General features: G+C 37.8%; 1 protein-coding gene across 14 annotated transcripts in view; it reads left to right on the forward strand.

Annotated features, from left to right (window-relative positions):
• FMR1 (fragile X messenger ribonucleoprotein 1) overlaps positions 1-25,835 on the forward strand; it is a 46,610-nt gene that overhangs the window by 12,754 nt on the left and 8,021 nt on the right. The window contains exons 3-17 of one of the 14 annotated variants that reach the window (XM_019435729.2): positions 711-804; positions 3,251-3,322; positions 3,593-3,741; positions 4,421-4,514; positions 4,600-4,716; positions 6,920-7,090; positions 7,181-7,259; positions 10,862-10,971; positions 11,956-12,090; positions 12,631-12,693; positions 14,983-15,069; positions 17,567-17,762; positions 19,340-19,486; positions 20,197-20,279; positions 22,888-25,297. In XM_019435729.2, coding sequence (XP_019291274.1) covers positions 711-804; positions 3,251-3,322; positions 3,593-3,741; positions 4,421-4,514; positions 4,600-4,716; positions 6,920-7,090; positions 7,181-7,259; positions 10,862-10,971; positions 11,956-12,090; positions 12,631-12,693; positions 14,983-15,069; positions 17,567-17,762; positions 19,340-19,486; positions 20,197-20,279; positions 22,888-23,049 — 1,759 coding nt within the window. In that variant the 3' untranslated portion in view covers positions 23,050-25,297. Of the gene's footprint in view, positions 1-710; positions 805-3,250; positions 3,323-3,592; positions 3,742-4,420; positions 4,515-4,599; positions 4,717-6,919; positions 7,091-7,180; positions 7,260-10,861; positions 10,972-11,955; positions 12,091-12,630; positions 12,694-14,982; positions 15,070-17,566; positions 17,763-18,484; positions 19,487-20,196; positions 20,280-22,887; positions 25,298-25,835 lie in introns of those variants that run through there. The other 13 variants (XM_019435728.2, XM_019435734.2, XM_019435733.2 and 10 more) reach the window with 13 other exon arrangements.

The following is a 25,835-nucleotide window of genomic DNA, read 5'->3' on the forward strand; positions in this document are numbered from 1 at the left end:
AAAAGAATAACCTGGTGTTTTTCCAAATTGTTCCATATCATCTTAAATTTAAAGACATAGGCAAGTTACCAAACTCCTGTAGGCTGTCTTCATCGGGTTTCTGTGGTTTAGCAGACCTTACCAGGCCATGCTGATCAGCAGCCAGCTATCCATGGCAAGAATTGACCACCTCGTGGGATCTAAAATTTAAAGGGGGAAAAGTGAGTTGTGAATTGCTAATGTGCTGACTGCCCCATTTTGCTTGGGAATTAGAGGGCATTTAGGACCAGTTCCTGTGGTCCTTAGAATGTGGTTAAAATTCCTTTGCAAGTAGAAGTATGGTGATGATGTTATTAACACTTACGTATACTAACATTTAATTTAAGCATCAAAAGAAATTGCTGTTGTGGCCTTGCATTTAGCACTCTTAGAGGTTGAAATTACTGGAAGAAAGACTTGTTTGGAAAATTGTAATGTTGATCTGTTGTGTTTAGAGGAGTATTCCAAGTAGAACTACGAGGCTGCTGTGCTGCATGCAGACTTTGTTGAAATGTCTCTACGTTGCCATTAGGCCCTACTCAGCAAAATACTGACTATTTTAAAAGCATTTGCTTCTTTACACTAGAAAAACGGAGGTTCACGTTTGGCCGAGAGTTGATGGCAGTGTGGTGGTCATTGTTTCCATTAAACCAGAAAGCGTGTAAAATAATTATGTGTTTGCTTATTTGCAGCTGGCAGCCAGAGAGGCAGATTCCATTCCATGATGTGAGATTCCCACCACCCGTAGGTTATAATAAAGATATAAATGAAAGTGACGAAGTTGAGGTAAGTTTCCCCTGCCTTTGAGGAGTGGGAGCGTTTAATTTGCCGGAGCCTTTTGCACCCCTTCTCTTTAACACTGTTTAAAACTACCTTGAAAATTACAGCTGCGATGGACGTGTGCTTTTGACAGCCGAGTTGAAACACTATGTGCTGCTTAACTGGCTGCTTGAGCAGCATTCGGGGCGCATCTTTAGAAGTCACCACTAATTTCCTTTGCCTGCTGGTACTTCTTTTGTCCCTTCCTTCAATCTCTGAATCTTTATTAAAATAATACATTGTTAGCTGACAACTTTGTCTCCATTTTAAGCAAAATGGATTAGGAAAATTAGTAGTACAAAGGAAAAAAAGTCATGCCTTGCCTTGTAGTAGAGCAGCATTCTAGAATTTCTTTAAGTAGCAGCGAATCCTCCCAGTGTATTATTAAAAGCCCATCTATGAGTTTTAGTATAAACACATATAGGGAAAAAATCTTTTCACTGAGCATGCTGTGAACCTTGTGTTCATGTGCCATTCATGTCTTTGACTAAAATGTGCTCTGGAGATATACCACGTTAACAAAAACATTGTGTTTATAATTTCTCTAGCCACTGAAAATGCTTTTGGGACTTAACAGCACTTGGAGTCTGCTTTATGTTGTAGTTAGTCTGTGTTGTTTCCTTCCTCCCTCTCACACCATTTTAAGCTGCTTCTCTTCGTTCTCTACCATGCCTTGTTAATACTTGCAACTTCGTGAATATTTGTGGTATGAAGGCAGCGGCTAAATAGACATTTATATACAGGTAAGGTAAAGTGTACTAGGTCCTTGAATTCTTATTTCCTGTGCCAGGTACAGGTGGTACACGAAAACTGAAGAGTCTCCTGCCTTTGAGGTTGCATTCTAGTCAGAGTAGCTAATAATTATGGCAGATTAAGTTCTAAAGTTCTTCTCCTTCTAAAGTGGAAATAGAATCAAGTACTATTTATTTGCCAAAAATGTACTCAGTATCTACCAGGTATAAGGAGCTGAGCTTGGTTTTGTGAGGTGTCCTAGTAGGAAACACTAACACCATCAGTACCTGAGGACCTTTAGCTGTCCACTTCCCCAGGAGATTACAAGCTTCCTGAAGGCTAGGACATTTGGTATCTCTGTATCAGAAGTGCTCTAATAAAGTTTAGAGGGACAAAGGAGACTTTTTTTTTTTCCCAACTGAGTCACATGACAGGTGGTGACCAATAAGATACTGTAGCCTCATTGTGTTGCCCAACACTGATACATACCTGACTATATTGTATAACCATTAACTTAGGTTGTAAAAGGGACACAAGACCACTGGGTCTTTTCGTGTGTGTGTATAAGGAATGCTTGAAATAGTGATGGATTAAGGGAACTTTTCTCCCCAACTTAGTCACATGGCTCGTGGGGACCAATGAGGTGCTGTTCTCAGGATGACCTCACTGCATTATATAACAATTAACTGAGGTTATTCCTCTGGCTAGAGCAGAACTGTGAAGAAGTGATGGGGGCAAAAGAGAAAGGTAGGTTGAGTTAACTTGTCACTGCATTGTGTCACTGTTAAATTCAGTTGCAAAAGGGAGACGAGTTGGAGCCTTGAGTTACTCATTAGCCTTAGGCTCTATACCTCTCCTCACCTGTCCTCTCCTTCCTATCCCCCTCGTCCTCCCTGTTTGTTCCTTCTGCCTCTGAGTATTTGTCTTTCTCTCTTTTCATGTATACTGTGCTGTCTCTTTTCCTGTTAACCTTGATTTGCTAGTGTCATCACCAAAGCTTTCATGCTGCACATTGTAAGTGAACTTTGAGATCACTAGAGAGATGGGTTAGAAGAGCTATCCGGTATGTGAGAGCAGGAAAATGGTATCCAGAGGATTGCCAGCATGGAGTTGTCCAATTTTTGGAGTTCAGGGAGAGGGAGGGGACAGGAGACCAGAGAGTGACCCAGGTTCTGTTTGCTTCGGCCTCAGGAGACATGACTGCCAGGGTGGTATCCTTAGCGGGCTGAGTGGTCAGAGGCCTCACTCATTTAGTGACCATGCAGCCGGCAGCAGGCCAGGGCCAATAACTTCCAATCACTTAGGTACTTATTAGAGTAAAACAAAAACAAGTTTGTACATTTTTAGATACGTTTTTGTAGCTCACAAAGTATCCAAGGAAAGCATGCCCGGGTTTATGAACAGCCAGCTTTTCTTGAGTATTCATATGCAGAGAACTGATGATTACTGCCATAGAACAAAGAAAATAGGAAGGCGCTTTGTACAGGGCTTTCCCCAGTTAATCAAGTAGTTTCTGATTATGTATCTATGTCTAGATGTAAGGTTGCAGTCTACTTTGAGGCATAAAACATACGGGTTTGAAAGACACCTGGCTCATTTTAATAATTTTTTTCATTGTCTGATAATCTGTAGATTTCTGAATGTTAATTATGAAATAATCTATGTTGTAATTTTTGTGTAGGTTTATTCCAGAGCAAATGAAAAAGAGCCTTGCTGTTGGTGGTTAGCTAAAGTGAGGATGATAAAGGGTGAGGTAGGAAAATGCATATTTAAAATTTTTTATACTATTTTCCTTTTCTCAACTCATGTATTCTATTTCAGTGTGGATTTCTATTTTAAAGTGATATGTAACTTGTCATTTCATTAAAATGTTTTCTCCACATGTTCAGTATGTTTCATGTGTGTTAGTTGATCAAATACAATTTTTTCCCTCTAGAGAGCTTAAAGATAACTGAATTAGGTATAGCCTATTGTTCTTACTTCAAACATTATGACCAAGCATGACTTTATCTATTTCTCTCAGTTTTATGTAATAGAATATGCAGCATGTGATGCTACATACAATGAAATTGTCACAATCGAACGTCTACGATCAGTTAATCCCAACAAACCTGCCACAAAAGATACTTTTCATAAAATCAAACTGGACGTGCCAGAAGACTTACGACAAATGTAAGTTGGTATGCAAGAAATGCTGAGGACTTACAGGTGATATGCAATTAATTTAAAAGAATATAAAGTTTAAAATAATAGAATTCAAGTTTTAAATTCAGTGAACTTGGGGAAAAAATGGCTTGCATTTGTGTGTAAATTTTTGTGCTTTCCGATTCATATACATTTCCTTCTCGCCTGTAAGTTGGTCAGCAGTTTTTCTTACAGAAAAGAAGCAACCAAACAAAATTGGGTACCCTGCAGCTATCCTCAAAAGTTTTCAGCAGTTAACTCAAGAAAATTACTGACTAATCCTACATAACTGAAATAAGAAAGCTTGGCAGAGGAGAGTAACTCCCCTAAATAATGTCACCTTTGGTAATCTAAGACCACAATTAATCTCTTAAGAGCATAACTGGTGTTTTCCTTTCTCTAATCTCAAATGCTTGATTGGGCTGAGTATTACAGAGATGTACAGCAAAGGAACCTTTCTCTTTAATCTCAATTATTGGAGTGGACTAAGTATTTCAGAGATGTACGACAAAGGGGCTAAACTTTTAAATGGATACAGCATATTTTGCATGCATTATGTTTTCCATGATTTCACAGTTGTACTAGGTGCAAATCTCTGCTCGTATTTATGCTAGTAGTTGCTAATCCTACATCTTAGCTTCACAGTGGATATTCTTTTTATTTCTAGGTGTGCCAAAGAATCGGCACATAAGGACTTTAAAAAGGCAGTTGGTGCCTTTTCTGTAACTTACGATCCAGAGAATTATCAGCTTGTCATTTTGGTGAGTGTTTTTGACTTGGCTATTTTGGTATATTTCATTTGGAGTATTTGCTTTGATAATAATGGTATTGATTTATATCCGTTAGTCTATCAATGAAGTCACCTCAAAACGAGCACACATGCTAATTGACATGCACTTTCGGAGTCTGCGCACTAAGCTGTCTCTGATACTGAGGAATGAAGAAGCCAGTAAGCAGCTAGAGGTATGTGGCTTTCCCTAACGCTGCTTGTAAGGCTATCTAGAAATGATAACTGTGGAGTCATAAAACTTGAATATGGGCAGGTTGTCCTTTATTTACTGTTTCTTAGCAATTCCCTATATTTTATATTTGGAAAAATTAAATTCTACAAAGCCTAATCATACTAAAGTTTTTCATGCCTGAGGCTTCAGAGTTAAGTAGCAGTTGATGTATATTAAGGAACTTCTGGTCAACTCACTTTGTCTAGAAGTTCATCAAAGCTGCTAATAAAATGAGGCAATGCTTCTTCCATATAACATGTTATCATATAAGTACTAGAGAGTATTTAAATATCTAATCATATTCCTTTCATTATGTATGTTTATCTCTGTTTAAAAGGGTATAGAACTTCTTCATTCTAATTGGTTGTCACTCTTTAAAACTCCTGTCTTCAGATTCCTGCCAGAGGCTATTTCCCTAACTTACTATTGCGTCTCTTCAGGTGCATTTTATCTACTTTTATTAATCCTCCAGTAATTTCCATCACCATACATTTATTTTCATTGATAACTATCTAGTATTTCCATTCATTACCATAGAAACTAAATGGATTTTAATGTCCCAATTCGAGGTATTGTCAGATTCCAGAGTTCCTCATCATTATTCATTTCATTAGAGGGAAAACACCATGCAGTTAAAACAATAAAGAAAAAGAGTTCCAAATTGCATTTTAAGAGAGAAGGTAGTTAAGGCTGTATTCTTGTAAATAGCCTGTGAAACTTGCCACCTTCCCACTTGATGCGTGATTGCTGAACTCTTACAGGAGAGGAGACGTTCCTGTCTCCTCTTGCTACTTTGTTGTCCTTACGGCCATGGAGGTCTGTTTAATTGGTTTTTACTCTCATTCTTTATTAATGTCCCTGTGTTCACCCATTTGTGGTTTCTTTAGCAATTCTCTCATAACTTTTTAGGCAAGAAAAGCCTCCTTATTTTCCTTGTGAGTATTATGGAAAACATACTCCTGCCTCTTCTTAAACATCTAATTCTTCTTAAATGATCTGTTACGATACCTTTGGCTTACCATTTATCAGAAAATTATCAGTGAAAAGAATGAACCAGGACTCAGAAACAAGACTTCTTGAAAAGCCCTAGGAATATTTGATACATTTTGTTACTTTTAATCTACAAAATGGATATTATACTTTTAAAATTGTTTACAGTAGTTACACTCATACATTCAAGTTAGCAGGTACGTTGAATCCTGAGAAATTCGTGTGCATGCCTATCTTTCCTCACTACTAATATTAAAGAGATCCACGTATTCAGATACGAAATTTCCATTTTTCAACATGAGCCACTAATATGTTTGGTTTTCATTAATGGCATGCTAGAAATAAACATTACATTTTGATAATGCTGTTTAAAGAGAGCAATTATCCACAAGTTTGGGGTCTCCGTGTAAGTTCAGTCATGACTGAAGATTTGAAAGAATTCATCATACTTGTGGATCCAGATCACAAGGTCTTACAGACTCTGATCTCTTTTTAGGTTGCACGTGCATATTGCAAGATAAGTTGTAAATCTTTGACATTCTACAATCATTTGATACAATTTTTTATGATTCTTTTCTTCAGGTTGGGGAGGTGGGGGTAGGAGAGTATTGTTTTAATGTCATCGCTTCATCAGAGGGATATCTAGACCACAGTATTTAATGATAAGTTACAGAAATGGTGCAGTTGCCAGGGAAAAAAAAGAACAAAAAAATATGTATATGTACTGATATCCTTCAATAAAAATGAAGTGAATACAATTTTCTGAAAAGATGTTAAAACATCTTTTTTTACTTAAATAACATTGAGTCTGTCAGATCCAGTGAGCTGGTTTTTATTTGGGAACATTTGATCTGCTTCTTAAGTATAACATGGTTGATGTCATTGGTTAACTAAGGCAGCCCTGCAAAAGGTTTTCAAAAGTTACCTTGGAAACTTGTCAACAAGCCCTTTGCTATTAACAAAAATCTCTCAGATGGCATTGACCTTCAGTAACCCAAAAAGTATTTATGCTGTTGCGGGGAGGGCGGGGTGGTTCTCAAACCTTGAAAGTTTACAACTGAAAGTAATTTATAGGCCCCTGATACGTAGAGTCAAGATAATTTACATGGCTGACCTAAATACAGTTGTCTTAATAGTTGATAAAGCATATTAATCAAATGTGCATTTCTCTTCAGAGTTCAAGGCAACTTGCCTCGAGGTTTCATGAGCAGTTTATCGTACGAGAAGATTTGATGGGTCTGGCTATTGGTACTCATGGTGCTAATATTCAGCAAGCTAGAAAGGTACCCGGGGTCACTGCTATCGATTTAGATGAAGATACCTGCACATTTCACATTTATGGAGAGGTAAAATTTTACTAAGTAGTTTTTTTCTAAAATAAACAATATTTCATGTGGCTCATCTTTTGTCTTAAATCTGTTCCCCTTTGCTGTTAGGATCAGGATGCAGTGAAAAAGGCTAGAAGCTTTCTGGAATTTGCTGAAGATGTAATACAGGTTCCAAGGAACTTAGTTGGTGAGTCAGAAATTACGTTGACGTACACTACAAAAGCAACAGTTAAACAATTTAGTTATACCGATAGAATTCCATGTTCACCCACTTGGAGAGTCATTTAATTGAAGCTTTATCTTTGAAGTATGATCTGTTGTTACAGTGTACAGAAAACATTTGATAAATATGCTCAAAACTGAGAAGGTATACAAAAGATACTGCTTTGCTAATTCAAACCTACTAGTGCCTGGAAGGATAAATTTTGCACAGCCTCTTCGGTGTGTATCTTCTATATCTTAAATATATTTCCTTAAAACAAATGATATTTGAGGACTTTACAATTTGGAGGAGATTGGTATTTGATCTCTGATGGGCTATGAAATGATGGCATTCTTAATTATCTCTGGGTTGAAGATCTGAATGTAGGTTACTTAAATCTAGTAAGTTGCAAAGCTAAAAGTAACTCCGAAGGTCTCCGGGGCTTTTTGCAACATTAACAGTAATTCTCCATTTGGGGTTTGAGTGCTATTGTTTGATTACTATCACCATCACAAGTACCAGCAAATACCAGAAACTCTTCACCAGTGCTCTCAAATGCTGCAGATGTCTTTAGCAGAACATAATCAAAATAAGGTGCAGTTTTTATCTAGAGCACTACCTACGTTTTTAATTTATACGTAAAATTGGGACATACTGCCTATACATTTTTTATTTTCTGAACTTGATATCACAACCGATTATAAAAAGCAATGCCAGGTCTTTGGAAAGTTTAAAAAAGTAGAAAATAAGGATTTCCTATGCATTTTGTTCTCATAGTTTCAGTCCTGCTTAGCCTGCTTTTATTTTTTGTCAGCATAGAATTATAAACATCTTCCTATGCCATTAAAAACACTGGGAATAATATTCTTCTCCTGAAGAAAATTTGTTAAAGGATAAAGACTGGTAAAGTTAATGCAGAATTATTAATTCAACTGTGTTGGACAGACAGCTAAAGAATGTGATGTTATTGAGATAACTTGGACACCAGTTTTATGGATAGCACTGTCCTGATTTCCTAAGAATAAGTAGGGTTTTTAATGATACTTCTTTTCCTTTTGTTTACAGTTTTTCAAGCCATTGCATACCTTTTGTAATTAGAAAAGTTCTCTTAAATTTAGGAATTCTTATAAAATATAGCCAATAGACTGCTTTTTCAATAATTACCAAACAAAAACTTAGGTGTGAGATTCATTGAAGTTCATTTGGGGAATGGCATGATGCCTGTAGGGGAAAGTTCTCAGGTGTTGGATTTAGATTTCGGTCCCTCCTTCACTTTTTGGTACCTATTTAACCTTATAACTAATTCAGCCCCCTTGACTCTTATTTTCCTTACCTCTAAAAATGTCATAATAGTGTCCACCTCACAGGGTTGCTTTGATAACTAAACAGGAAGTTGTAGGAAGAAAGCTAGAGATAGATATACATTACCTTATAAGGTCTGCACGTAGTAGGGAACTCTGTAAATATTACCTCTCATTGAGAACAATTCCATCCAGTTCAGTAGAGCAGAATTGTAGTAAGCTGTCAGTTGGTATTTGGAAATAACTGTGTGATGCAGAATTGCATTATCTGCTATTAAAAGTAGGTTCTACCTGTGGTCTTACCTAAAGAGAAGAGGGTCCCAGAACTGACCTTTCAACAGAAAGAAAGCCTGCTGAAGTATGATCAGCCTGGGTTTTGTTTAGTTTCTAGTGAGTACAATAAGACAGTTCTGTTTTAGAGATTGTCTACTACAATACTGGGAATGTTGAGAGTTTTCAGAAAGCATTTTTGTAAAAGATTTGGCCAGGCAGATCTTTAGGGAGATGTCTAATTAGTATTGAATGAGTTTTCTTGGAGTCACACTGTATATGATTTATGATCTCTATTTTTCACAAACTCTAGTATGTACACGGATTGTCAATTCTTTTCTGAAAATTTGCTTGTTTTTCACCCCACTTTGACAGTGAATTCGTTTAATTATTTTGTTAGCTATAGTTAACACACAATACTCAGGATGGTTAAGATATTAATAGCAACATGTGACAAACTCATTTTTCTTTCCTAACTCGTTTAGATATTTATTAAAATCAGCATTCATTCACGAAAATCCAAATTTTCTAGATTAAAAATGAACTGTGGGATGACTCCATACAACTTCTCTCTCCCCGCTCCCCCCCCCCACCTCTTTCATTTGAAGAGAAGAGAAGCAGAAATAATTGATGAAAGGACCTACCTATGTCAGGAATCCTGATTTAGTGTCAGTTTTGTTCCCTGACCACTGACCAATCAAAAGAGGTTATGAGGGTGAGTGAGGCTGCAAGATACGGCTAGAGGGCCAAGGTTATGCTGATCAGATGAACCACAAGATCCTACTGTGAGGCCTTTTCCCTAGGTTCTGATATCTAGGATTAACTCCAAGCAAATTTGGGCTTCCAGTTTTTCCCCTATTCCTGCCTTTGCTAAGGTGGTAGAGCAAGCACGTGATGGACCTGGCCAGTGTAGGGGTGCCTTAGGTGCCTTGGGAGGGCCGGCTCTTAGAATCCCAGGTAATTCACATGTCAAATTCTAAAACCAGTACTTCTTTTATTTGTAGTGTCTTGCTTTACACTAATGCATGCCGATGGCTATGAAAGCAGTCATTTCCCGGTTAAGGCTATGATTGATTCAGTTTTACAAAATGAGGGGAAGAGTGCCTGTTAATTACTGATATTTGACGTCTTTGGAGTTTTAACAGATGTTATTGAACAATAGTTAATCTCAAACTGGTTTAAGTTTTCTCATTGTGATTTTGAGTTATCTTAAAGTGCGACTTCCTAATCTTTCATTCTGTGACTAATAAAAGATGAAGAAATCGTACCTCACCTTTTAATATACTGATAAAATCTATGAGCGATGCACAGAAGTAATATCATGTTAACACATTGGCCTCAAGAATGTGCACTTCTTTTAGGTGTTTGTATAGCTGCTTAAATCACTTTGAGACTTGGAGTATCTTTTATAAATGTGCCATATGAAACTCTAAAAATATTTACCATGGGCAGAAAAGCAGATTTAAATCAGGTACAGATAGAACTGAAATTGTTGAATGAATAAGCAAATGTATTTTCTAGTATGGGTCCTTTCCCTTAATTCCTTTCACAGAATTTTGCAGAGTGATACATGCCACTGTAGCAAGTTTCAAGTATACCCTTTTATGCAAAATAGGACCCTATCTTTGAACTTCCTTAAAGATTCAAAATTACCCCATCAGTTCATGAGATGTAAATACCTCTGACACTTTACCAAAATAGTTTAAACAGTGACAAGTTAACGAAACAAACCAGTTGAACTCTTTTTGAAAAGAGTTTCTGTTTTGGTTCGCTTTTGAAATCTTACACTTTTTTAAGTTTATTTATTTAGAGAGAGCCGACATGGGGCTTGGACCCACGAGCCGGGAGATCGTGACCTGAACCGAAATCCAGAGTTGGATGTTCAACTGACTGAGCCACCCAGGCGCCCTGAAATCTTACAGTTTTATATATAATGTGATAGTTTACAGTGGAGAGTGCTTACTGGTTTGAGATCGATTGTAAAACCAAACATGAATTATTCACTTCTTCACTTAGGCAAAGTAATAGGAAAAAATGGAAAACTGATTCAGGAAATTGTGGACAAGTCAGGAGTCGTGAGGGTGAGAATTGAGGCTGAAAATGAGAAAAGTGTTCCCCAAGAAGAGGTATGTTGTAGTGCATGTGTTTCTAGTCTGTCTGATAAAAGGTTTCTTTTTAAGTGCATTTACTTTGAGAGAGAGAGAGAGAGAGAGAGAATGATCAGGGGAGGGGTAGAGAGAGAGTGAGAGTGAGAGAGAGAATCCCAAGCAGGCTTCTCACTGTCAGTACGGAGATCGACTCGGGGACTCAATCTCACAAACCACAAGACTATGACCTGAGCCAAAAGCAGGATGCTTAACCGACTGAGCCACCTAGGAGCGCTGTCTGATAAAAGTTTCTTAATGTTTTATTCAACATGTACATTTGAGGCCTCTGTAATATGCACGTACTGGGAATGTAAGAATTCTGACAATTAACTATGCCAGTCATTGTCATAGTTGGAGAGTGACTTGGGACTAGTTACTTGAATCCCTTGAAATCTTCTTAATCTTTAAAATGGATGGTCATAAAATATGAAAGAAAAAAAAAAAAGAATATGAGGCACTTTTCAAATATTACTTAATGTTGCTGACAGAGACCAAGCTGGGACACTGGTTAGGTTTTCTGGCTTTCATCCTTTGGCTTTTTGAGTTTGTGTGTATGTGTGTTTATTTTGTGTGCTTTAAATTTTTATCTGGGCGTAGCATCTCTTCCCAGTCTTTAAATGTTATAATCCTCACTTTTACCTTCATGAATATATGCTTTTTGGTAAAAGTACTTGTGTGGGTTGGGGGAGGCAAGGACATACTCTTCTGTACAACAATACTGTTTGAAATCCCCCCAGATTGCCATAATTTTCGCATATTGTCGAATCTTCTTTTGTGAAAGGTTCTTTTACCTGATGCTAAATCTTTTGGGCGTTTTACTGCATAATACTTGCATTCTGTAATTTTTTCTGCCAAAAGTGTTTATGATAATTTATATTTGTAAAACATGGTCATTGATACAAAAATGGAGCTAAATACAGTCTTTTAAATTGGTCATTTTTTCCTTTTGTGTTTTTTACCAAGGAAATTATGCCACCAAATTCCCTACCTTCCAGTAACTCAAGGGTTGGACCTACTCCCTCAGAAGAAAAAAAACATATAGATATAAAGGAAAACAGCACTCATTTTTCTCAACCTAACAGTACAAAAGTCCAGAGGGTAAGAAATATTTATCACTTTGAATTATACTCAAAGTAATTTCTTTGACCCAGATGTCACAATTGGTGTTTTAGGTGTTTTCTCTGGTTAGGCTTATAAGGCTACGTCTGTTTTTTTTTTTTGTTTTTTGTTTTTTGTTTTTTGTTTTGTTTTTGAAATCCAAGTGCCAGCTTATATGAGAGATTACAAACCAAAGTGTTACCTACTTCTCAGTTTATTCACAGTGACAAATGTGATGCTATAAACATAAAATATGGGGTTACATTTAGTGATCACATTTTTCTTTTGAGGGTGGTCTTTCATTTTTTCATGCTGTATCTCTTGAGATTTTACAGGTTGTGGTAGCTCAAAATGTACCTTCTGTTAGATACATTAGTTACTACTTAGAGCCATATTTTAGAAACTGGTTTTCAATATTTGAACTAACCTAACTGTTTAGAAATGGGTTTAGAAGTCCTACAGTGAAAGTCCTGCGTTCAGGCTTCTGTGTATCATTTGTTATAGTTAATGACATCACTTGCATTCCTTATACTGCTTTAGGTGTTAGTGGTTTCATCAATTGTAGCAGGGGAATCCCAGAAACCTGAACTCAAGGCTTGGCAGGTAGGAAAACATTCCTTGAAAAATACATTTTAATTTTATATTTCAATGTTTATGCCCCTTGTTAAGAGAGACTACAAATGATCATCAGGGTTGGGGGATGGTGGAAGAGTGTTTGGGGGTATGTTCATCCATTGCCCTGGGGTGAGAGCTCAAATTCCTTCCTGTTGCTTGTAAGGCCTTGCTTTGACGCCCACCTGTCCACTGTCACCTCTTATCGTTCCTCCCATTTGCCCTCCAGAGCGGCTTGGGCCATACTGAAGTAGAGTTCTCTGAACACTGTTCTCTCTCTCTATGCATTTGTTTCCTCTGCCAGAGCGCTCTTTCCCCTTCCAACTTGCCACCTTGCTTTGACCTTTTTCCTTGTGCAGCTTTCTTTTGTGTACTTGCCACAGGTCCCCTCCCTCCAGAGCCTTGCCCCCTTCTGTGTTCCAGTGTGTTCATCCCTCTCGCAGCACATACTACATAGACATTGGTGAATCTCTTTGGCCACATCATGAGTTCCTTGAGGACAGGGCTCCCTAAGTGGCCAGAGAGACCTGTTTATGGGGAAAATGTTATGACTTACCAGAGATTAAAAGCAAAAATGCCATTTTATAAAGGGACATATAACCACAAGTGGATCGGATATTCCTCTCTGCTGGGGAGCCCAGTTCTTACGCCAGTCAGGGAGTCCCTTTCTCCGGGTGTCTATATTGAAGGCCACCATTGTGCTCTTGCCCATCTTTGTTTTAATTTACTATTCTGGTCCACTAGTGATGTGCTCAAATTAGAGTGGCACTTGGGTACAACAGTTTGGACATGGGGAAAAGGGAAAACGTTGTAAAATTATTTGCTGCAAAGTTGATCAGACTAAATCTGTGGCATAAGGTTTTAAGGTTTATTTTGGTCATACATGATCCAGAGGGAAGAGTGTAGCATTTCATTATATGACATTTTGGAAAATAATAAGATTTAACTGCTTCTGTAACGACATCAGTCGGGGAAAAAAACAGTCAAAAGTGTTTGTGAGGAAAGGAGATCTGATTCATAGTCCTGATTATTTCAGTAGTCTATGTGTTACTCAATGCAAACAAAAACCCATATGAAGCCCATGGGTCTTCTGTGGCACCTGACTCTTAGGTGATCGTTGCTACTAGGAAGCGGTGCCTTGCCTACCAAATGAAGGTCATTCTACAAGCAGTATTTCCTAATTGTTCAGTTTTGTTCCCCGTCAACAGCCAGGTTCATGTGGAAGGGAAAAGAAAAAAACCTGTTCCAGCCTCACATACATTTAAGATGCTGTCTACTGAGCAGGCAAGCAAAAGCAGTCACACCTATCAAATGAATGCTCTTTTTCAAAGAGTGATACTTACTAAAGAGACAGCGTCTTGGCTTTTCATACTTAGAAACTTTGCCTAGAAAATTATATCCTCGTCAAAGCCACCGTATGGTTTACTATAGTCATGTGTGAATATCAGCAATCATATGTATTTCTTCAGTAGTAAAATGAAGTATCGTCAAACTTTGAATGTCATAACTGCCAGGTATTAGTTTGCACGACACCTATAACTTGTGACTAGAAAAAATTTTTTTCTCATTTGTACTGATGGGCTAGCAGTATAAAATTTTAATATACTCCTTTTTAAAAATATATCTCTATATGAAAGTAGTACCATTGAGAAAAGATCAAATTTTCCATATGATTCTACCTTTTACTATTTTTAGAGTACAGTATTAAAATGGATCGAAATGCTAAAGTTTGTGCTCATCAATCTGCCTCTGCCCCTCCCCATCCCACACAGAATAATTAGTTCCTTTTAATTTATTCTAATTCTTTTTGTTTGTGTTTTGTTGGTACTCTTGACTTGGTTAGCAAGATTGATTTAGTTTTTACTTCTGTGCCCTAGTATTTAACTTTGAATTTCTCTTTAAAGAATCTGATCTAGATAAAACCTGTAGTATATTAATTATTTTATTTTATTTTAAAGTATCTGTTTTGTTTATGCATCTCCTGTCAGAGCTTGTATACTTTGGAATTACATAATTTGTGATTTTGCCAACATTTAATAGTAGTCTTTAAAACACAATAATCTGTTGCACTCAAGAGGTTGCCATATTGATTTATCATTACAGTAGATGTGTAAAATATACCGACTACTTTTGTTTCTAGATGTTGCTTTATATTTTCAACAAACATTTACGTGCCTACTGTTTGTCAGGCCCTGTGCTAGGAATTTAGTCATTATTTGCATTTTTTCAGATTAATCCATTATTAATATTATAGGATCATTGTTGCCATTTATTTTTCAGGGTATGGTACCATTTGTTTTTGTGGGAACAAAGGACAGCATTGCTAATGCCACTGTTCTTCTGGATTATCACCTGAACTATTTAAAGGTGAGAACAAGAAGAATTTTAACTTCTGATCCTTTTGTGCTAACATATAAAAACTCCACAGTCTATCTTTCATCAGTGAAGGTTCATTCTAGCCTATACATTACAATGAATGACCTGTAAAAGGTAATAGAGAAAATACTCGCTTTGTTTTGCTTATTATATTATATTCTTTCTGAAAACAAAAGTCAGTTTTCTGTCATCATAAATCTAAGGACCGGTATCCCAGTTCTCAATGAATTCCCTTATTTCCCATTATTCTTCTGTTTAACCCTTACACTCAATTTAGATACTCCTGTACATAGCCTTTTCATTCAGTTGATCCTTTCTAGCCTTTGTGACTTTTTTCCAGGCTAAATTTTGTGTCTGTAACACTTGGCTTTGTTTGTCCCTTTTATGTCATTTATCAAGGAAATCCCAGTGTTTTATGAAGTCCTATGTTTAAACGTTTACCCCCTTGTATTTTTCTCTATGCTCCGTTATACAGAATGTAAACAATTTGTGTCTTGTTGATGCTCGTTGTAGTTAGTATTTGTACACTTATGCCTCCTAGATTGCCAACTGGAAATCAGGAAGTAGGAGGCCACAAGGTATAGTGGAAAGAGCACTTTAATTGGCAGTGTAGTGATTTGCTTCTAGTCTGTCTTCTGCCATGAACTAGCTTATGTGACTTTAGGCAAGTCACCTCTCCCTATACCTGATGGTTTTTAAAATTTCTTTTGGCCTGAATGTTCTATAATTCAATGAAATGGAGTCTTACCCATGTCACTGTTCTAATTTCTTCTTTATATCCATATACATCAAAATTACAAGTGACTGGTACTAAATAGTATTTTAAAAATAATCTAACTTCCTATTTTATTTATGATGCTATCTTAACATTTTTGCTGATTTCTTGAAAGAAAGAAACAGTTTTGACTTGGATGCAAATAAGGAAGGAAAAAGTGCAATAGCTAGGCATTGCATTCCTCCTTCTGGTGGTCAGTTACTAATTGAAAATGGGAAGGTTTCATCCAGCAAGGTTTGCATGGGTAGGGTACCCCGTTGGTTTGCTTCTTTGTTTTTGTTTTAAAGTGTGTTTTATTTGTAATCTGTTGTATGTGTTTCTTCATATTCTTAGCTTACAGAATTCCAATGACCTGGAGAGTTAGGGTTGCACTGTAACCAATCCCTTGTTCTTTTGACTAATGTTCTTTTTTAGATCTTTTTACTTACTCTTCACAATTGAATATCTTTGGTTATCAGCAGCTGTCCTGTTGCCATTCTTTCCATCACCAGATCTTCCCTTGATTGGGCCTGGCATCTCTCACCAAAAGGTGACTGCTTTGCCCCAGTGGGATAACCTGGACCACCATTCTGTTTTGCAAGATACACCCACCCATTCCATGAGCTATAACTATACTCTTGGAGTAAGCCACTCACGCAGTCTCTCCTTTGCTCAGGTCCTTCGTAAAACAGAAATTCTGGTTCAGAGCACAGATCAAACTATCTGCCCTTTCCTTTCCAGAAGCTTCCACAAGCAAGATTAAGAACTTAGCTTAACACAGGGGCTTATCCAGTGACTGTCCACGTAGACAGTCCCTGTGATGGCCTGTGCTTTACTCAGACACCCGGTACCACTAGAGTTACAGATCCAGTTCCCTAAAGCCAGTAAAGGAGATGTGTATGGGTAGATTGAAGGACAAGGGTTAGAATTGGGACTTTATCTGGATATGACAGAACCCAGCATATCCGAAGCCCTGTGTGTAATGGTCTGTCAGTGGACCCCGGGTGTATATTTTGATCGACATCAATACTGTTCATTGTACTTGTTCTAGCAGGGCTGCAGTCTTTAAGAGGTTTCAAGGCATGATGTTAAGACCGAACTTGTTTGGTCAGCTCTTAAATAGTCGTCCCCCCGCCCACCATATAAGGCATGTGAGCATTTTTCAGTTCATTGGAAATAACTTTTCCTTAATTGTACAATTGCATCCAAAGATGTACCATAGGATATTTTCTTTGAAAGCAGACGATAGCTCAAACTCAGTGCTTCATAAATTAAGATATTAACTGGCAAATATATTTCAATTAAGATTATTTACAGTGTGTGATTTTTAAGGTTAGCTGGGTAAGCCTTAACTGTCATTTGCCTGTATTTTAGAGTTGCTTTATTCGATATCCTGTCATCAAGAAGTCCCCAAACTAGCGTATCTGTGCGTTAAGAGATTCTATTGGATTGTAGCGCCAAATCAAACGTCAAATTCTATTCAGTAGAATTTTAATGCTGAGTATTTTTGTTATATCTCTAATCATGATCATCAATAATCTGTTATCTATAGTAATTTTTCTTTGTAAGGAGACCATTCAATTTCCTGATAATTCTGTGTAACAGTGTTTACTATAAATTTAGAGCTGAAATTGAAATATTTCCAGTATATTTTTTTATCTGATGAAAAGGAGAAAGGTATTATTAAGTAAAATGTCAAATTATTTTTACTGTTATCTTGTATATTTTAAATAGGAAGTAGACCAGTTGCGTTTGGAGAGATTACAAATTGATGAGCAGTTGCGACAGATTGGAGCTAGTTCTAGACCACCACCAAATCGTACAGATAAGGAAAAAGGCTATGTGACTGATGATGGTCAAGGAATGGGTCGAGGTAGTAGACCTTACAGAAATAGGGGGCACGGCAGACGCGGTCCTGGATATACTTCAGGTACAAACTAAGCATTTTACTCAGTAACTTTATCTGTTCCTAGACTTAATAGCTGCTAATCTCTAATATTCATTAGAACCCCATTATAACGGTTTCTCACTACATGGTTTCCAATTCACAGTGGGTCAAATTGTGTTGCAAGAGACCTAGACTTAAAAACTGATGATACCACACACAGTTTACAGGGCAGGTGTGAGTTCTGTCCACGTTCTGACTGGGGATAAATCTGCTTTAAGCCCTTGTGTGTTGATGACTTTCTTAAGGCCTTTCCTGATTTTATTACTGTATAGCCAAAATTTTTTTCATTTGTGTACTGTGGCTCATTTTTTGTCAGGCATGTGCTGGTCATACTTGCTGGATGGACTGTGTAAATCAGGGCTCTGCATCCTATGGCTCATAAGGGGATTTTGAGTGTCATGGCCAGAGTCAGCCCTAGGCACAGTCAAGAAGCAGGCAGAGTTTCTCTTTGCCTTCCCAGCTCTTCTGTCAGTGCTTCTTTCTTCTCTCCCAGTACCTTTCACTGAACAACACTGTCCCCACCTGCCAGTGCCTACTGTCTTTCTTGCTCAACTGTGTATCTACTATGTAACTTGCTAATAATGGTATAAGGTATAATCCATCTCACAAATATTTGCATTTCAAAAAGGAACTCTTTAAGATGGAAAAGCCTTCAAGATCCACAGGAAAGAAGCTATAATGGTGAAGCTATAATTGGTCATTAGCTCCAACAGAGGAAGAGAGAGAGGTAGTAGAGTTGATATTCTGGAGTGGGGGAGAGAGACACCTACTCCTAAGGCCAACCTTGAACCTAACCCCTAACCCCTCTCCCAACAGTGTGTTCTTTTTGCTGTTGGAGTCCCACCTCACCGTGGAGCTCTTTTCCCCCACTCCCATCCCCTATATCATTAACCCACCCCTCACGCATAATGAGTTTATCTTAATAATGCCTTTATTAATGATAAATTATTCCAGTGGGAGTGGGAGGGAAGGTTGTGGACCAGGTGAGCACATCCCCCTTGAGCTAAGTTCAACCCCTGATTCCACAAAAGACCCTTCCCTGAGACAGTTGCCATGGTGGTCTTTGCCACCCTCTCAGAGGTGAGCAAAATGTATGCATTCCCCTCTGTCCCTGGGCCAAACCTTGTTAAAAGGAACTCTCTTTATAGAGGTTTTGCTTATCAAGGTATTGCATTTAACTGTTGTAGACAACTTTTCCTCCAGAGAGCGCAGATGTTTAAAGGAGCACAGCTGTTTAATGATGTGGCATACTCAGGTTTGAACTTAGATGGTTAATAAAATACCTTTTATTCTTCTTAACGAGAACCAAAAATGTTTAAAACCAAAATTACGTCAAACATTGTGAAACCCTTCATTTTGAATTTAAGATAATTAGTTTTACAAAATGGAAGGTGATCATACTCTTTGGGCTTATAAATTTGGGAAGAGTATTGGATTACCCCTGAAACGTCTCTGGAAGCTTCTGTTAACCTAACTTTTTTTTTTAAGTCGGACAACGGTATATAACTTTTAACTCTCGATAGGAACTAATTCTGAAGCATCAAATGCTTCTGAAACAGAATCTGACCACAGAGATGAACTCAGTGATTGGTCATTAGCTCCAACAGAGGAAGAGAGGGAGAACTTTCTGCGCAGAGGAGACGGTCGACGGCGTGGTGGTGGAGGAAGAGGACAGGGAGGAAGAGGACGCGGAGGTGGCTTCAAAGGTACAGAGGTTTCCATTTCCTTTCTTGTAATTTTTTTTCATTTATTTATTTCGAGAGGGAGACGCGGCCAGGGTGGGGCAGAGAGAAAGAGGGAGAAAGGATCCCGAGCAGGCTCCACGGTGTCAGCACAGAGCCCGATGCGGAGCTCAACCCACGAACTACAAGATCATGACCTGAGCTGAAACCAAGTCAGACGCTCAACTGATGGAGCCACCCAGACTCCTCAGTTTTCATTTCTTAATAAATAAAGGTGAATTGTCACAACTGTCTGAAGTTCTGTGAGAAACCTTGCTGATTCAAGGACGTGTCACTGAAACCCCATTTCTCCTGTTTTGTACTACTGGTCACCTGATGAAAGGCTCAGCAGTGATCGACAGAACATTAGACAGCCTTCCTATGGCTTGGGTGGCATAAATATACGAACAAACACTGGTAACTAGTTCAGCTTCTTTGGGGATTCTACACATAACATCTGATCGTTAGCACTGGTTGACCAATAACACAGTGGATGCAGAATTGTAATGCCTTTGAAATATCGTCTCCTGGGTAGCATGCTAGATTTCTAAGCATTGTGTGGCTGGAATCACTAGGTTGTTGATTATATATTTTCGATTCCGGGGTCTGAATAAGTTAAGAACATAGGGATAAAGAACTTCCAATAAGCATGCCAAAGTCAGTAACTGTTGATCCTTTTGAAAATGACCCTATAGGAAACGACGATCACTCCCGAACCGATAATCGCCCGCGTAATCCAAGAGAGGCTAAAGGAAGAACAGGAGATGGATCCCTCCAGGTAAAGCTGTGCGTCTCTTTACCTCTAAATTATTTGAATTGCTGCAGTTTGACATGTAGAAGTTGGTTTTGCTTGATTTTTAAACATGTTCAAAAGTTGCAATACTGGTACACGTGAAGTATTTTCCTTTCAACATCACAACTGTGGGCAATCTTAGATCTTTGTGACAAGTGTTCAAAGAAGATTTCTCTAGAGAATATGCAGTCTTAAGCATTTGTGAAGACTTTGAGAGCCCATTAGGACCACATTACCACATTGGTGGTTCCTCCCAATTCCCCTGAGCAAAGGAACATCCTGGAATGTAATGAGAGAGAAACCCAGGCAAGCCCTGTGGATCCCTCCTCCCCTGAGGTGCAGGGCTAGGGGGTCCTCTCTAGAAAGTGAGGAAAAGAAGGTGTCTGTCTCCTAGGTAATAATCGTGACAGACAGGGCTGATCATGTTCAGCTAGTACATGCTGAATCTGTCAGCTGCTTGTTCATAGCCAGTCTCTATCCTGAGAATCCCACCTCAGTGGGTCATCACCTACACTGAACCCATTGTTAAATAATTTTTAAAATTACCCGAGCTTGTCTGGCACCGTTCCTGAGTGCTTTGTGTGTGTGTTATCTCCTTCAATCTTACAGCAGCCCCCTGAGGTAGTTTCATTTGTCTATTCTATAGGCGAGTAAACTTGAAGCTTAGAAAGATTCGGTCCTTTGCCAAGAGGTCCCATAGTTAGCGTACAGTGGAGTGATATTTGAACCCTGGTGTCTGATTTCCAGAACCCATATTCTCCTCTACTTCTTTAACTCCTAATTCATCTTTTTTTTTTTAAGTTTGTTTATTTATTTTGAGAGAGACTGAGACAGCACCCAGCAGGGTAAGGGCAGAGAGAGAGGGAGAGAGAAAACCCCAAGCAGGCTCTGCACTGTCAGCACAGAACCTGACGTCAGGCACGAACTCACGAACCGTGGGATCATGACCTGAGCCGAAACTGAGAGTCGGATGCTCAACTGACTGAGCCACTCAGATGCCCACTTTAACTCTTAATTCTTAATCCAAGTAGTTACGGTTCCTTATTGACTACGGATTGGTTTGGGAGCAACACCCAAAATTAGTGAGATGCTTTTTAACAGCAGAAACTTCTTGACAGAATAAGACCTAAGTAGGTGTTAACTGTTGGCAAGTACTTAAGGAGCAGCGTAGAAAAGACCTTAGGCCTAGATAAAGAGGTTGCTGGAATACTGTACATACATGGGCTTTACAAAGATGTAAGGCATTTATGTGCCAATCTTGTCATTACCCACTTAAAGTGACATGTTGGATGAAGTTGGCAATCTGATCGTATGAGTTGAAAAGGGTGCATATTCATAATTATACTTCAGAGTAAAACAGAGCATCAAATAAAAAGGTTGCATTTTTGTGTAGGGGAATAGATCCAAATCAAAGCACTAAACCCTTGACAACCAAACACTTCAAAATATACACTGAGGGGCGCCTGGGTGGTTCCGTCGGTTAAGCGTCTGACTTCGGCTCAGGTCATGATCTCACGGTTTGTGGGTTCGAGCCCGGAGTTGGGCTCTCTGCTGTCAGCACAGAGCTTGCTTGGGATGCTCTGTCTTCCTCGCTCTGCCCCTCCCCAATGCTCGAGTGTGCGCGTGTGCTCGCTTGCTCACGTGCACGCGCTCTTTCTCTCTCATAAATAAACATTAAAAAAATACACACCGTAACCAACAGTTAAATGCACTTTGAAATTACGGCAAGCCATTCTGACATATGTAGCATTTGCACTTGAAACAGATCGATATTTCTAGTTGTTTTAAGCCCATTGGTCAATATTATCTTCTTTTTATACAGCATCTGGAATTCTGTTAGCAGTGTTTTAAGTGTTCCGTGTTGCTACTTAAACTGTTATACAAATCTTAGAATATCATTTCTGAATTACCTTCCTCTTTACACGCATCTTGGGAGTCCAGTCCTTCCACGCGTTAGTGTTATCAGATTTCCCTGTACCGTTACTATTCTTCAGACAGAGTTCAAATTGTACGATCATCTGCCCTGCCTTACTGAACAAGCTATAAGAAACCAACACAGATTTTTCTACTGTAAGACAGTGGGAGCCTCAGTAGAGAAAGTTGATCAGACCCATGGTAGATAATTAAGGTGTAAACTAAGGCTAGTTACCACCTTCGTCGAGTTCTGCCCTTGGTAAAGGTGAAATAGGAAGGCATCACTTTGTGTCCCTCTTGGGTTCCACAAACCCATTCTTTTGAACTCTGGTATTATAAGTATGTATTATCGTAATTGGTAATAGTAATTCATTTTAATTATTTCTTTCTCACCGTTTTCTTCTGCTTAGAAGAAGACACGGTAGGATTGTGAGTTTTTGTCTAACTTTGGACGCAGTGAGATGACCAGTGTGTTCCAGTTAAAGAAGAAGAGTGTTTTAAAATCATAAACTAAATAAAGCTCCTACCTGACCTTAATTTCTTGCACTTCTTCTATTCTCACCCACATTTCCCCTTTTAACACGTGGAACTTACACTTCAGGCTTAAATTTCTTGTCAGGCCAATTACAGATTACAATAGGATATGGTCTGTGTATATAACAACTATAACTTGTTTTAGATCAGAGTTGACTGCAATAATGAAAGGAGTGTCCACACTAAAACATTACAGAATACCTCCAGTGAAGGTAATCGGCTGCGCACGGGTAAAGACCGTAACCAGAAGAAGGAAAAGCCAGACAACGTGGATGGTCAGCAACCGCTTGTGAATGGAGTACCCTAAACTGCATCATTCTGAAGTTACATTTCCTATACCATTTCCATAACTCTTATTCCATATTAGAAAACTTTGTTAGGCCAAAGACAAATAGTAGGCAAGATGGCACAGGGCATGAAATGAACACAAATTCTGTTAAGAATCTTATTATTTTTTTTTTTTTTGGTATTGGCCATAAGCAACAATTTCCAGATTTGCACAAAAAGATACCTTGAAATTTTGAAACGTTGCTTTTAAGTATACTTCAGCACTTCAGGGCAGGATTTTAGTTTGGTTTATTTTTTAAAGTACTGAGCAGTGATTTTTTTTTTGTTAATTTGGACCATTTTCCTGCATTGGGTGAGAACTCGCCAGTACATTTCAGTTTTTCAGAATAAATAGCTTTTTTGGTAATCACTTCCGTTTTCAATCTCCTATAGAAGTCCATGAAATACTATGTCATTTCATGTCCTGTGTCAGTTTATGTTTGGTCCACTTTTCCAGTATTTTAGTGGACCCTGAGATGTGTGTGATGTGACGTTTGTCATTTTCATTAGCAAAAAAAAAAAAAAAAAAAAAAAAAAAAGTTGTATGATCTGTGCCTTTTTTATATCTTGGCAGGTAGGAATATTATATTTGGATGCAGAGTTCAGGGAAGATAAGTTGGAAACACTAAATGTTAAAGATGTAGCAAACCCTGTCAAACATTAGTACTTTATAGAAGAATGCATGCTTTCCATATTTTTTTCCTTACAGAAACATCAGGTTAGGCAGTATAAAGAATAGAACTTGTTTCTGTTTTTGTTTTGTTGCACTGAAGTTTGACAAATAGTGTTATTGAGAGGGATGTGTAATTTTTCTGTATAGACAGGAGAAGAAATAACTATCTTTTCATTTGAGAGGCTAAAATGTTTTCAGCTAGGAACAAATCTTCCTGGTCGAAAGGTAGTAGGATATGCCTGCTCTTTGGCCTGATGACCAATTTTACCTTAGCCTTTTTATTTTGTCCTCCCCAAGTTTTGTGAAGTTTTTCATATTTTAATTTCAAGCTTATTTGGGGGAGAACAGGAAGGTCATTTTCGTGTGTGCATAATAATCCTGTGAAGTACAGGTACTTTGTCTAAGAAACATTGGAAGCAGGTTAAATGTTTGTAAACTTTGAGATATTAGGTCTAATGTATAAGAGGATTTGGAAAGCAGACTAGAATTGGTTAACAAATACTTTTCTTTAGTTTTTTTTTTTTCTTTTGTTTTTTGATGTGTTGGGTTTTGGTTGTTTTTGAGTCATTTTTATGAATGAAATTTACTGAGGAAAAATACGTGAAGGACCTTCACTCTTAAGATGTTATATTTTTCTTAAAAAATAACTCCAAGTAGGGGTACCACTGAATCTGTACAGAGCCGTGCAAACCGAAGTTCTGCCTCTGATGTCTTTTGTGAGTTTGTTTCTTTGAATTTTCATTTTACAGTTACTTTTCCTTGCATACAAATAAGCATATAAAATGGCAACAAACTGCACATGAGTTCAAGAATATTAAAAAGTCTTTTAAAAGTATTGCCAAACATTAATGTTGATTTTTAGTTATTTATTCTGGGAATGTATAGTATTTGAAAACAGAAATTGGTACCTTGCACACATCATCTGTAAGCTGTTTGGTTTAAAATACTGTAGATAATTAACCAAGGTAGAATGACCTTGTAATGTAACTGCTCTTGGGCAATATTCTCTGTACATATTAGCGACAACAGATTGGATTTTATGTTGACATTTGTTTGGTTATAGTGCAATATATTTTGTATGCAAGCAGTTTCAATAAAGTTTGATCTTCCTCTGCTAAATTGATGTTGATGCAATCCTTACAAATGATTGCTTTTAAAATTTTAAGATAGGAAAAGAAATCTATAGAAAGTGTTGTTACAAAATGTAACTGTTACCACTGGAAGTTTCACATGTCATAGGAAGTTAGCTGTTCTCTACCAACATTCAAGAACTTGATCTTGTTCAATAAGGTGGAAAAAAAATCAAAATGGTACAAAAGCACATTGTGCCATTACAATATGCACTAAGTCTCTTTTTTTACAAAGGCTGAATTCAGCAAGGCGCTAACTTGCTTAAATGTGAATTAACTAACTTCTATAACTGTAATTTGATTCACATGTTTTCAAATGGAGTTGGAGTTGATTCGTATTACAATATTTGTGTGCTAAACGTGTATGTTTTTCAGTTCTAAGTCCTGATGTTTTTAAAATCTTATTAAAGTTTCAAAAATCTGAAGATTGTTTATCTAGATGTAAATTTTTATTAAAAAGTTGCACTTATGAAAAAGCAAAAAATTAGTCTGACAGATGTTTGCTCCTGGTCTTAAATTTCTAAATATAACAAAACTTAGCACTGTCGGGGCGGGGGGAGTTATTTATCATGCAAAGCATATATGCCTTGCAAATAATGTTTTATGTGCCCTTAAAAGGCAGAAGCATGGCTATTGGAAAATGGTTCTCCATATTCCCAGTTAAAGATTTCAACACATTAATTACATAGGGTACCACCAAACCATATTAAACACATACTCCTGTCTGTGCACGCATAAATATATCCTTCCACTTGGGAAATACTAAATGTGTCTATGTCGTTTAAGAAAGAAAGCAAAACTTTGGATGTCAGTATCTCCATAATAAATGACAGGTTTGTAGGTAGAATGTGCCTGAATTGCCTATTATGGTCACTTCAAAAAACTGGCACAGCCTAGAAAATAGGGTAGAAGTGGAGAGGTGATAGAGTCAAATCCAAAAATGATTTAATAATGCAGGACAGT

The sequence above is a fragment of the Panthera pardus genome, unplaced genomic scaffold (genome assembly GCF_024362965.1).
Source record: "Panthera pardus isolate Hobbes unplaced genomic scaffold, ASM2436296v1 HiC_scaffold_27, whole genome shotgun sequence".
Taxonomy (NCBI): Eukaryota; Metazoa; Chordata; class Mammalia; order Carnivora; family Felidae; genus Panthera; species Panthera pardus.